A 13339-nucleotide genomic window follows, 5' to 3' on the forward strand; every position below is an offset into this window, starting at 1 on the left:
TTGGGACTAGAGGCGCAATGTATAATGTCCAAGGATATAATTTATTAATTTTTTTTTTTTTCATATTTTTCCTAAAGTAGTCATGACTATGTCTAGCCTACGGCGCCGGCTTATTTTGGGACTTTATTGGGAATTTTTTTCATAATTAATTATTTTAACCAAACAAAATTTCAAAATTGGCACACGTGAATAATTTACTTGGTTCATAGAAAATACATAAACACAAGTAACTGCAAAACCTAATAAACATAACGGTGAGCAAAAATAAGCCTTATCCTTTAAAACTTAAGTTGAATGCACCCGCGAATTAAATTTTCAAAATTTTTTTGGCGAATTAAAACATGATTAAAAATAATCAAGATAAAGTAGTATTATCAAATTGTTCTATAGAGCTTATTAAAAATATTGAATACTGATTGCAAAGTCACCCTGTATAGATATTTTTGATTTTAGCTATTTACAGGGATCTTTTTTGTTAACTTCAAATATCCATCATGGACACTCGAAAAATCTAAATCTTCCGCGAGACGACGAGCGAGTCCCGCCCCTTTAATATTCTTTACGAATTTGCCATTAGCTTTTAAGACAAGACATGTTGTTACGCAAAATATTTCAACCTAGACGTCCTGACCGTTTAGACGTGCCGGGTGTTCAGGTCTCCATCTTATGTCAAGGTTGAAAAGTTGGAAGCTTCACTTTAATAAGTTTCATTTTAGTTTTTAGTTTTGTGCGTGTGACTATTGTCCGTTTTTAGAACAAAAGTTAAAACAATAACAGTTTAAAAATTAGAAAAAATGCTAGTTGAAATATTTTTAGTGTTAACATTTGCATGGATGGCAATATTGTGGTGGCAGAACAGGGCTAAAAGGGATATGTGCAAATACATCAAATCTGATATACCTACATATCCATTTATTGGAATAGCACACAGGTTTATTGGAAGCAGTGAAGGTTAGTCCTTTTTACTCAATTTTGAATATTTTGAATTGAATAGTATCAGTTTTAGTAGTATTAAATTAAAGATAAGTCAAATTTTAAAATAAATATCATAACTTACATTGTTTTGTGTTTTATAAACTCCCCGAGTTGGCTAATGGAGATCATTGCAATTATTAAGACCGCATTAGTAGCTGTTTTTTTTTTGGAACTAGTTAATCATAAGTTAAGTAAACTATCTGTTATCGTTTAACATAATTGTTTCTTAATCAGAATCACAATACTTTTTTAAATGGAATGAACGAGTGAACGACTTCCATCCTAAAATATATGTACAGACGACAGCACATAACTATTTCTATTACAAAATCGCTTTTATTGTTACAATAATAAAGTTCTACATACATTACCAATGGGTCTCAAGGTCGTGAACTGCCGAATTGTAATTCAAAAAACCATCTTGTACATGCATACTAAACGTTTTGGGAGTACGACAGAGACATCAATTAGGTACAGCCAAATCAGGATATACCTACATATTTGTTGTAAAAATAGCACTTATTTCAACAAAGTAAAATGCCACGGTGTTTAACTAGAATTGCCGTCTTTCGGCAACAATTGATGTCCCATTATGAAAAACTTATGTGCTTTTAACGCTGAGTTGCACCATCTAACTCTAACGGTAACTATGTCGATAACCGGTGTTTTTTGTATGGAATCAGACAGATTTTTGAAGTTTGTTAAAGTTAAAGTAAGATGGTGCAACCCAGCTTAAGTGTAGTATCGAGTATCGTAATCGAGAATAGAAGAGACTGAAATTCCGGACACATAGAAGTTTAAATCCGCAGATATCATTTACTTTATATGATATAATTTTATGAATGAAACTTGTATTTGTATTCTGTTACTGTATCTATAAATAATACCTACTTAGTTTTGGCGACGGCGCATACTGGGCGACAGACGCGGCCTCAAAACGCGCGCGCGCGTCATTTCATAAGAGAGATTACGATAGCTTGCGACTACGCGACATGTCGCGACGAATGCTGCTGTTGCGCGTTTGTCGCTCAGTGTGCGCTGTCGCTAAAGCAGACCATTTACTTAGTTGTTTTCTTTTTTTAGATAAGATGAAAACATTGATGGACCTAGGTAGAGAAGGCATTAAACACAATGGCTGGACAAACGCGTGGCTTGGAATGCGCTTATTTGCAGGTGGGAAGCTTTTATTTTGACTGTTTGTACTACTGCATGCACATAACATAGGTACGAGTAAAAAGGAACACCTTTTATAGGTGTTCCTTTTTAATATTTGAGTATAAATGTTTGAACAATAATATTTGAACTCGAGTAACCGAAATGGCTCGCAGAATAGGAATGAAAAAGCAAGAGTTTGAATTAGTCTGTCAGTTAACTTAACAAAAATACTCGACACATTTTTCACTTTTTCAAAATAATGAAAAAAAGAGATAAAGCGCACCAAATGAAAAATAACCAATCATGCAGCATTTGGACCTCGCGTCTATGTATTGCCATCTGGCGGATTTTTCAATCGCGAAAACCCTCATTTCAAAAGAAAAGGCCCGTGACGTCAAGGCGTGATTAAAAGTGTAGCACTTTTTTTGCAGTGGCCTGTGATCCCGCGGAAGTGGAATTCGTTCTCAAGACTTATCTCGAGAAAGACGATGTTCTTAAATTCACGCAGATTATCATTGGCAACGGCAGCATCTTTGCCTCAGGTTGGTAAAAATATGGAACTTTTTAACGGTTTGTTATCCCCAGGGATGTCTTTTCGTGACGCATCCATTGTGTTAGTTCGTCGTTGGTGCGAGTAGCCATGAAGAGGGCGAGAGCAGTGAAAATAAAAGAAGTCTACAGCCACGAAGATTAAAGCCATGATAGCCGAAACGGTGTCGGACTGGCTGACTGATCCAGAGAACGCGGCACAGTGTTTCCTGAGACCTCAAATTTGAACATCCCCCTTTTTTCAATAATTGGAAAGAGTTAAATATGACAAATGCAAGAATAAAACTCCCGTGTTTTAATATCGCTTAGTTATGTTCCGACAGTTAGATGTAAGATAGTCAGTTCCTCCGTGGTTGAGGATCCCGGGTGAAGCTCGCTTCCACCTTCGGCCTGATCATCACTTACCATCAGTTGAGATACAGGCCAAGAGCTTCCTCGTTGTGGAAAAAAAACTTTTTCAGCAAGTTGAAAAACGTCTCTATTCCAGTGCCAATATGGAAGCCGCGCCGCAAGGTGCTGGCGCCGACCTTCGCACAGAGGAAGCTTAACCACTACATGAACGTGTTCCAAGAACAGGGCGCCGTGATGGTGGATGAGCTCCGCAAGGTGGCCGATAAGGGCAGCTTTTCAGTTTGGCAGTTCATGACGACCTACACCATGGATTCTATTTGTGGTAAATAAAGCTCATTTTCAATTTATTCTTTTTATTTGGAAGCCATTTTAGGTTCATTGTGGACTACTTTGACCCGAATTCTTAAATCACTAGTAAATAATGCTTGCTACTTTGGACGTTTGTAGGTTCGGGTTGGATGTTCGAATTGTTGATGGTCAATGGTCGTTAATAAGGCATAATATACGAACCACTTTTCTTCTGATTACTCCTGATCAAAGATATTGTCTCAATTTAGAGACATCAAAGCTTATTTACTACGTAAAATAACTAGCTGTTATAGTTTTTTCATCCACGAAGACGCGCCCTGCCAATTTTTGATCAAGGGATGCGCGGAATGCGGGGAGTTTGATCCGTGCAATCTGAGCTTCATTATTGTAGCGCGCGTGTGCGCTCATGGATAATTTAGCGTGTACCGATAACACTCAAACATTAGCGAAAGAATTGGGAGGTGCGTCTTCGTGGATGAAACGATATAGATACTCGTATTTTATACGTTGGTTAATCGCATTGAATCGCAACGAAAGTTCTTAGAAGCCAAAGAAATCAAGACAGTGTGTCTGAGCGGATGCCATTTTGGGTTCAAACACATACTTTGAACTGTAAAATTGTAATAATTGTTTTGGACCAAATATTTTTTTTTCTTTCCTTCTTTCTTTCTTTATTTTTTTCAGAAACTACACTTGGTTGCAAATTGGGCATCCAAAGGCAAGGTGACCACCTCTTCCTACACAACTTTCCACAAGTGGCCAAATTTATAACCACGCGCATAATGTCGCCTTGGCTGCACTCTGACTTCTCCTACAAGCTCTCCGGCTACTACGATCTGTGTATGAAATATACTAATGCTATCACTGACTTTGTGTCTAAGGTAAATAAGTGCTCATGGTTTTTAATCCTTTTTAATCCTTACTAATCTACTATACAGTGTGAGTCACGTTAAAGTGTACATATGAAAACAGATGAAACTAGACCTATTTTTATCGACAAAAAAGAGGTCAAAAATTTTTTGAGATTTTTTTTAATTTTATATAGAATTTTTTTTCTTCCAATTACTTATTGTAAAGAAAACGTAATAACTTTTAAACTAAGCGGTATATCCTGATAAAATAAAAACAGTAATAATGCTAAATAACAGGCAATACTAAAAAAATACATAAAATACACAAAAAATGCCTACAAATAATAAAAAATCATACTTTTTGAAAAAAAATCTGCTTTTAAATTCGTGTTTTTCTGGTTATTTGATAAATTTCTCCAAAAAATGCCCCTATAACAGGTGGTTTTTATTACTTTGTATTATTCTCTATCGTATTATCTTTGTAAAACCAAAAATTGCATGTCTCTATCCCTATCACAACATTTGCTATGATCGTTTGAACAAAGGCCTGCCACAACATTATTCTCCGCTACAGGTAGAGACAATTTTAATTTTAACTAAAATGCTTATTTTACTTCGAAATCTTTTGTTTTTATTTGAAATCTAACATGTCTTTATCAAAATTACAAATCTAGAGCCATTTTCAGTTTCGTTGTTAACGAAGCGTTGAATGGCGCGCCCGGAGAAGCTTAGTTCAAACGATCATTGCAAACGTTGTGATAGGGATAGAGACATGCGATTTTTGGTTTTACGAAGGTAATACGATAGAAAATAATTCAAAGTAATAAAAACCACCGGTTAAAGGGGCATTTTTTGGAGAAATTTATCAAATAACCAAAAAAACACGAATTTAAAAGCAGATTTTTTTTAAAAAGTATATTTTTTTATTATTTGTTGGCCTTTTTTGTGTATTTTATGTATTTTTTTAGTATCGCCTGTTAATTAGCATTATTACTGTTTTTTATTTTATGAGGATATACCGCTTAGTTTAAAAGTTATTACGTTTTCTTTACAATAAGTAATTGGAAGAAAAAAAATTATATAAAAAAATAAAAAAAAATAAAAAAAAATGTTTGACCTCTTTTTTGTCGATAAAAATAGGTCTAGTTTCATCTATTTTCATATGTACACTTTAACGTGACTCACACTGTACAAAAATAAGTCGGGTTTTCCTCCCTGACGCTATAACTCCAGAACGCACGAACCGATTTCCACGGTTTTGCATTCGTTGGAAAGGTCTCGGGCTCCGTGAGGTTTATAGCAAAGAAAATTCAGGAAAAATTTCAACAGAAAAGCGGGAAGGGGGTAAAACGGGATCCACGCGTACGAAGTCGCGGGCGGCCGCTAGTAATTATTATAAATGTGAAAGTAACTCTGTCTCTGTCGCTTTCACGCCTAAGCCACTGAATCGATCTTAATGAAATTTGGCATAGAGATAGTTTGAGTCCCATGAAAGGACATAGGATAGTTTTTATCCCGGTTTTCGAAACAGGCACGCGCGCGAGAAAGTTTTTCTGTGACAAACAAAATTTCACGCGGGCGAAGCCGTGGGGGGAAAGCTAGTAAATAATATTATATTCCATCAACTGTTATGGCGGCTCATTGAAGTACTTTTTTACCAGGACCATTCACAAATGTATCAATCTTATATTCGATTTAGAGTATTAACAAACTTTATATAATAATTTTATCAAATGACACACTAGAATCGGTTTAGGCCTTGTCCAGGAAGGCGAATTCGCAGCGAATCCTACGCGCGTAGTATCATACGCTCGTTGGCGAGATACTAGCAACCATACATTTCGTCCACAAGACGCGCGAGTTGTAAATTCGCGCGTAAATCGTGTCATACTCGTACATACGTTCGTGTTCGTGCGAAGATATTCGCGGCTTTGGTCTTCTGGACAAGGCTTTACCAAACGTGCGAATGCTCGCTCATTCTCAAGCAAATTTCTTGTGTGTAAACAGATACAGAGCATTCTTTTGTTGTTTTGCCTTTTTTTAAAGATTCTAAGAATGCTCACATATTATGCTTTACAAACCTAGTTCTTGATATTCGCGTGGTGTAAACGCTGAAAGCGAGGTTTTGTTAACACTAAAAAATCAAGAATGAATGCTCTCTTATTCTAGTTTTTTGTTTAGTCTAAACCCACATTTATATGAATGTGTAGTAAGAGCCTAAATGTAGTGATGAAGTCAGTAAAGCTGACACAATTTCTCAATTGTTTGCTAAAAAACTTGGCAGACAGCTGACCTTGCCGGCAACCCATAATCGCACACTTAAATCTGTTAGAAATACTAAAATGACTAAGTACTATATAAAAGGCAGAGACATTGTGAAATTATGAAGACAAGGACTGAGCTAGCCTAATGCTTGCAATGAAATATACAGGGTGACTTTGTTCCGGTATCCAAATTTTTAATGCTCTATAGAACAATAAATTTAACAATACAACTTTATCTTATTTATTTTAAATCGTGGAATTTTTACACAGAACACCTTTGATTGAGTGATAATTTTCTTGACTAAGTACATTAAAAATATTTTTTCCAATTTCAGATAATAAAATCAAGAAGGACTGCGCTGAAAGAAAATAATAATACGATTAAAAACGATGGTAGGTGCACTAATTCAATGAAAAATGTACATTGTTATACTTTTTATGAAGACTTTTTTAAGTTAAGGGATAAAGATTTTGCCATCCATTCCAATTGTGAAACTGCCCTATGAAAATAAAACTCCTGTTATGTGTTATTATATGGGTCACTTAAAAAATAGGGATTTATGGTGAAAACGGGCAACCGTTTCGTTTCTGTAACTGACTATCCTTTCAGAGTATACTCCAAAACCATTCTTGGACCTGCTGATCGAGTCGTCAGGTGGCGAGGAACACGGTTACACCGACAGGGAGTTGCTCGAAGAGTCTCTGGTGATGCTGATAGCTGGCACTGACACTTCAGCAGTAGGGTCCTCATTCGTCACCGTCATGCTGTCGCAGCATCTTGATAAGCAGGAGAAGATTTATAAAGAGTACGTATGTGGGACTATTTCCACCTCTCGTTCCCACCGCTGCAACTCCTGTGTATCCAGGATGCAGTTTGATCGCCAATAAAAAACCCAACCAGTAAAGGTCAAGCTTGTCCCGAGGGATATTTAAACTGTCATTGGACCCGCAACGAAATTAATCAGAAGAACATAGGAGCTCGAAGTTAAATTACGTACGGGAAGCCGAGTGCTTCTGGCAGCATCGAATATGAACAATCTTACTTAGAAAAAGGCGACTAAGGGACAAATAGGCGATCAGGCTCAACTCCTCTTTTTGTGAGGAGTACAGTGAATACCAAATCTTTTATTACACGCTCTGGGTTTGAGAGGGTCATGATGCTCCTGCAGTGAAGACTAAATGGCCTGCATAAAGATAGCGTATGAATGCTTCAACCACACCAACGCGAGCTGATCGCCATCGCCGGCGCGATCACGGCGCGGTCATAGGCCAATGACAGGTCGCGCGGACTGTCATGGGTCGCGTGACCTGTCATTGACCTATGATCGCACCGGCGATGGCGATCTGCACGCTTTGGTGTGGTTGAAGCAGCTCTAGATCCTGGATACATAGGAGCTGCAGCAGTGGGAACGAGATAGTGTCGTAATTAGATATGGTATTCCAAGATATCATTTAAACTTACAATATTTCATATCATGCTTTAATCATAACGAGAATTCAAGTTAAAACTAATTTTATTGCAGAATACAGGCAGTATTCGGTGATTCGGACAGGCCGATCACAGCCGAGGACTTGCCTCACCTAAAGTACTTGGAAGCCTTCATAAAGGAAACGCTGCGACTGTACCCGCCAGTACCAATCACGGCAAGGAAAACCGACAAAGAATGCGTGACCCGTAAGTATCAGGCATTATCATCATCATCGTTTCAGGCCTCTTCAGGTTTGGCCTCCCCCAATGATTTCCACAATAGCCGGTTGGTGGCGGCTTGCATCCAACGCCTTCCCGTTACCTACCTTTATGAGGTCGTCGGTCCATCTTGGGGGTGGACGTCCTACGCTGCGTATCATGCATGACACAGACATACTGATTTATCGCTAGTCCTCCTAGTGGCACATTCTAAGACACATACTTCGTTTCATCTACGAAGGCGCGCCTCACTATTCTTCCGCTAATGTTTGAGTGTTATCGGTACACGCTAAATTATCCATGAGTGCACACGCACACTACAATAATGACGATTGGATTGCTCGGATCAAGCTCCCCCCACCCCGCGCTTCCCTCGACCAAAAATTGGTGGGGCGCGTCTTCGTGGATGAAACGATCTATAGCGTATTTGTTTCCATTTTGGTCAAGATATTACAGACTTGAATCACCTTGACCGTCCGAAATAAAACTGATTCGGAAGTCACATTAAAAGCAGTCGCGTCAGTCCATTTAGCCGTGACCTTAGGTTAGTGACCTTAGTTAATTAATAGACTCATGTGTTACAATGAAACTGACAGACTTTTACGCCCGTATTCACAAACATTACTATGAGGTCTCACAGTGCGCGTGGACGCACAGGGTCACAAATTCAAATTCAAATTCATTTATTCACAGAAATACACGTCCATTAGAAAGAAAGAAAGAAAAAATATATATTTGGTACTAAATGATACACATTGACATTACAAAGTAAAAATAATACAATTGTTGTACCAAATTGGTCTCTGCTCAGTATGAGGCCATAACGCACTCGGGAGCACGTTACGGCCACTTACACTAACACATTAGATGTTTATAAATAACAACTGTCTGCAGTATTTTTGCGCACGGGTTATGCATAGCTTATTTTTATTGCTTTATAACTTAGAAACAAGAATAACAACAAAAAATTGTTCTGAATTTGCTTTTTTGTGTAAAAAATAGAAAAAATCATATCAATGAATGTATGAAACATGAACATAGAGATGATTTAATTTGTTGCCAAATTTTTTTTTTTCTTTCTTTCATTCATTCTTTCTAATTATTAAAACATAACAAACATCCATTTAAGATTCATTCTCACAAGAGAAAAATTAAAATAAGAGTCCAAATATTTATTAAAAATGAAAAGTTCTAATTTCCTGTCATGTTCCATAGAAGATTTTTTTCATAAAAATCTAACCCTTTCATGCTTTCAGTATACTGGCCTTGGTAACGTCGTTTCTCAAATCCCACTATATTTTGAATGAAATGAAAGAAATGATGAAATGAAAGCGTGCCCCTTGTTCTTGCGAATAAGCCCCCATAATTATTTATAAATATATCCCAATGAGAATGTGACGTGCATCTTTAGAGACATTCTACTATGAAGATGGAAAATTCAAATCGCTATAACTTTTTAAAAAGCAAATATTTTCGATTTGTAATCGCACTTTTTTATATACATTTGCTTATATAATCAGAATATAATAAGTAAAAACCATGCGCAAAAAAAAATTTTTTTTTTGTTGACCGGTGTAATCAATTTCGTTACAGTGTACCTTGCCATGACTGGCATGTGAAAGTTAATTAGGAGAACATGTACAAATATTAATTAATCTTATGAAAAGTCATTTGATAAAATCATAACAATGTCAACAATCCAATTATACTAATCATTACAATTAAATGTCAATTACACGAATCAATCACAGAGCTCTATTCAATGCTGTGCGTTCGATTTTGCTACATCACTTAAGCAAGCATCGTTTGTAAATACGGGTGTTAGAAGCGTGCTATGTATTAAACTAGTTTGTCACTAATTTACTGTATTTTTTTAAGTTCCGTTAACCCCTCGTGGTAAGCTAAACACGCTTTTGTCAGAAAATAGGTGTTCACCACAATAGTTGTAGAAGCAGCTGGGAAAATTAAAAGATTTGTTATTGAAGGTTGGTTGACGCATGAGTTTACCAACTAAAAAAATGTGCACGTCATTATCGGGTGGATATGTTAAGTAATAATCTATACTTATAATAAATCTGTAGAGAGGTCAATTCTGTACATGAAATATATCTTCAAAATAACTATCAGGGGGTGATTAGATTAGTGATCGATACTGATGCCAAAAATGCAATCAGTAAAATTTTTGTCTGTCTGTCTGTCTGTCCGTCTGTATGTTCCTTATAGAAACAAAAACTACTCGACGGATTTTAAGGAAACTTGGTACAATTATTCTTCATACTACTGGGCAGGTTATAGTATACTTAGGAATTCCCACGGGAACGGGAGTTAGCGGGAAAATCCTTTAGTATGAAAAATCTAAACCGCTTAAGTTAGACGCTTGAAATTTGGCATGCAAGTACCTTAGTAAACTTTAAGCTTAGTTACAACAGGATATTGCGAAATTCCCACGGGAACGGGAGTTAGCGGGAAAAAACATTTGTATGAAAAAACTAAACCGCGTAATATAGATGAAGGGGGTAAAACGGGATCCACGCGTACGAAGTCGCGGGCGGCCGCTAGTTAGCAAATAAACGTTTTGAATTTGAATTTTATCCCACTCGATTATTTCTAAATTAAACAAGATATCGAAAACTGATTACTGATCCTGTAAGTGCTTCACGAGCTCTATCAAACGGTATCCATCCGAAACTGTCACAACTATCCGAAAATTCAAATATACCCATCACTACATATTATACACCAAATTCGCTTTCCTGTGTCTGTCCCTATGTATGCTTAGATCTTTAAAACTACGGAACAGATTTTGATGCGGCTTTTTTAATAGATAGGGCGATTCAAGAGGAAGGTCTTTAAGTATAATTCATGTACTGTGCGAAGCGGAAGCGGGTCGCTAGTAATACTAACTTAAAATTTATACAGCTGCGGGTACAAAACTCATACCCGGCGTGGGAGTAGTGATCCACATGTGGGCGATCCACCGCAACCCCCGCTACTGGGGCGAAGACGCCGAGGAGTTCAGGCCAGAAAGGTTCTTCGACAGCCCCCCGACCCACCCAGCTGCGTATATGCCTTTCAGCTACGGATCGAGGAACTGCCTTGGTAAGGAAAAAGACAAAGTCATCATCCACTGCTGAACATAGGCCTCCCCCAATGCTTTTCATGTTACCCGGTTGGTAGCGGCTTGCGTCCAGCGCTTTACTGTTCCCTTTATGTCGTCGGTCCACCTTGTGGGTGGACGTCTCACGCTGCGTTTTTCGGTCTCGACTCCATAACCTTGCTGCCCCATCAGTCAAAGTCAAAGATGTATATTTTAGAGCGCCTTCACATTAGGGCGTCAGAAGCGCGACAGCAGCGCGGCAGTGGCGTTTTTATAATGTGAAGGCAGGCATCCACCGTCATGTATTATGAAATTTTCGGTAGCGTGTCTGTCGCGCGTTTGTCGTGCTGCTAAAGTCACCTAAATGTGAAAGCGCTCTTAAAGTCTGTAAACCCTTGAAAAAAGGCTGACAATAGTGACTCAGTTTCTTGCGATGCTTCTTCTCAGCAACTGGCCCATTTATTGTCCTCAAGCAGTAGGAGGGTTAATACTGGGACGTGTAAAAGTGCTTTTTAAAAGCCTACTTGCATCAATAAATAAGTTTTATGGGCGCTTATACTAAGGGACTACATCAAACAGAGAACGGGCAGCAACGCTCTCTGAAAAACATTTTTTTTTTCAACTACTACTAGCGTGGGGATTATGGCAAAACCCTCCACTATAGTGGGAGAGGCTCATAGTCTAGCAGTGGTCTGTAAAGGGCTGTTAATGATGATGATGACTAAAATAATAATATTTCAGGCTACCAGTACGCGATGATGTCAATGAAGACCATCATCACATCACTCGTGAGGAAGTACAAGGTCCTGCCCGCTTCAGGGATCAGCAGTAAGGAGCCTCTACGAGTCCACTACGACCTCATGATGAAACATGTTGATAACTTCCAAGTCAAACTACAGACCAGAACTAATTGAGGAGAAGGAATGAACATACATGTATAAGAAGAAGAAAAAGAATAAAGACTCAAAGATTCTCCACTAGGAGTTCTGGTAATGAATTAAACGGTTTGGTGATATAAAATAGTGATATCTTAGATAGTTTTGAATACATTATGCTTTTATAAGTTAGTATTTTTAGAACAAAACTGCATCTAGACTATACAGGCCAAGAGCCGAAACCAAAGTAAAGATACAGTTATATATAAAGATACATTTATTTGTTCGAAACAGGCTGAGTTGCACCACCTAACTTTGACCATAACTTTGACGATAACCGGTGCTTTTTGTATGGAGTTTGACAGATTTTTGACGTTTGTCAAAGTTAAATTACAATGGTGCAACCCAGTCTAAGTGTTAAGTTATTATAAATAGTTTCAACATGTCGTACCTTTGCGGTGTACAATTATAATAATAATGACAATTATATAATATCTGTAAATCAATGAAGCCAATAATTGACATCATCAATATTTTAATTTTTTTAATATTATTAAAACGCCTATTTGAAATTTTTAAGCAAAGATGCATGTGAATGACATTTCGTGGTAAACAATTTAGTAGTAAATTTAGAACAATTGTGCATCTAAATATACAAGGCTAGTCATGTAGTCGGACTAGGTTATGGGATTCTTAAAGGCAGTGCATTTTCGCATATTAACCGAGTTATGGAACTACTGGGAAGGGGTATCTTTGTTCAACAATAACGTCGAAACTAATAGACGTAGACTAATAAATTTACATTTGTTTTGTAGAATAGCTCAAATACCAATAATACAATGTAAATAAAACATACCTTAACGATCTGGTTTTTCTTGTGTTGTAAAATAACTGAAAAAGAAAAGAAAAAAGTCATGTATTTTTCTACTTAATACATTTTTACTCCCTTAAAAAGTATTAAACTTGTGTCTGTTTTCTACTTGTACCAATAGATAATTGTCGGACAATCTGTTTATTACCCCATCAACTGACTGACTGATTGACTGACATAGTGATCTATCAACGCACAGCCCAGACCACTGGACGGATCGGGCTGAAATTTGGCATGCAGGTAGATGGTATGACGTAGGCATCCGGTACATTACCTATACATAAAGTTTATGCCCATTACAAAAAGTTAAGTAATAGCATAGCATATGCCATGCGAGCTGGCGATGAGCTCGAGA

General features: G+C 37.4%; 1 protein-coding gene across 1 annotated transcript; it reads left to right on the forward strand.

The window, feature by feature from the left end:
- Window positions 1-636: 636 nt before the first annotated feature.
- On the forward strand, window positions 637-12903 carry LOC114365283 (cytochrome P450 4V2-like). The gene is made up of 10 exons (XM_028321797.1): window positions 637-951; window positions 2059-2148; window positions 2562-2672; window positions 3167-3352; window positions 4024-4220; window positions 6790-6847; window positions 7065-7260; window positions 7978-8129; window positions 11061-11240; window positions 11980-12903. The coding sequence occupies exons 1-10, from the start codon at window positions 795-797 to the stop codon at window positions 12150-12152; spliced, it is 1500 nt and encodes a 499-aa protein (XP_028177598.1). The 5' UTR covers window positions 637-794; the 3' UTR covers window positions 12153-12903.
- The last annotated feature ends 436 nt before the right edge of the window (window positions 12904-13339 follow it).

The sequence above is a fragment of the Ostrinia furnacalis genome, unplaced genomic scaffold (assembly GCF_004193835.3).
Source record: "Ostrinia furnacalis isolate ACB-3 unplaced genomic scaffold, ASM419383v2 OfSCF7580, whole genome shotgun sequence".
NCBI lineage: Eukaryota > Metazoa > Arthropoda > Insecta > Lepidoptera > Crambidae > Ostrinia > Ostrinia furnacalis.

Bases quoted from the DNA above. Each gene is read 5' to 3' on its own strand.
- LOC114365283 (XM_028321797.1), top strand. From the start codon at position 795: ATGCTAGTTGAAATATTTTTAGTGTTAACATTTGCATGGATGGCAATA. The intron at 952-2,058 runs GTTAGTCCTTTT...TTCTTTTTTTAG, and splicing joins GTTTATTGGAAGCAGTGAAG to ATAAGATGAAAACATTGATG. The intron at 4,221-6,789 runs GTAAATAAGTGC...TTCCAATTTCAG, and splicing joins TCACTGACTTTGTGTCTAAG to ATAATAAAATCAAGAAGGAC.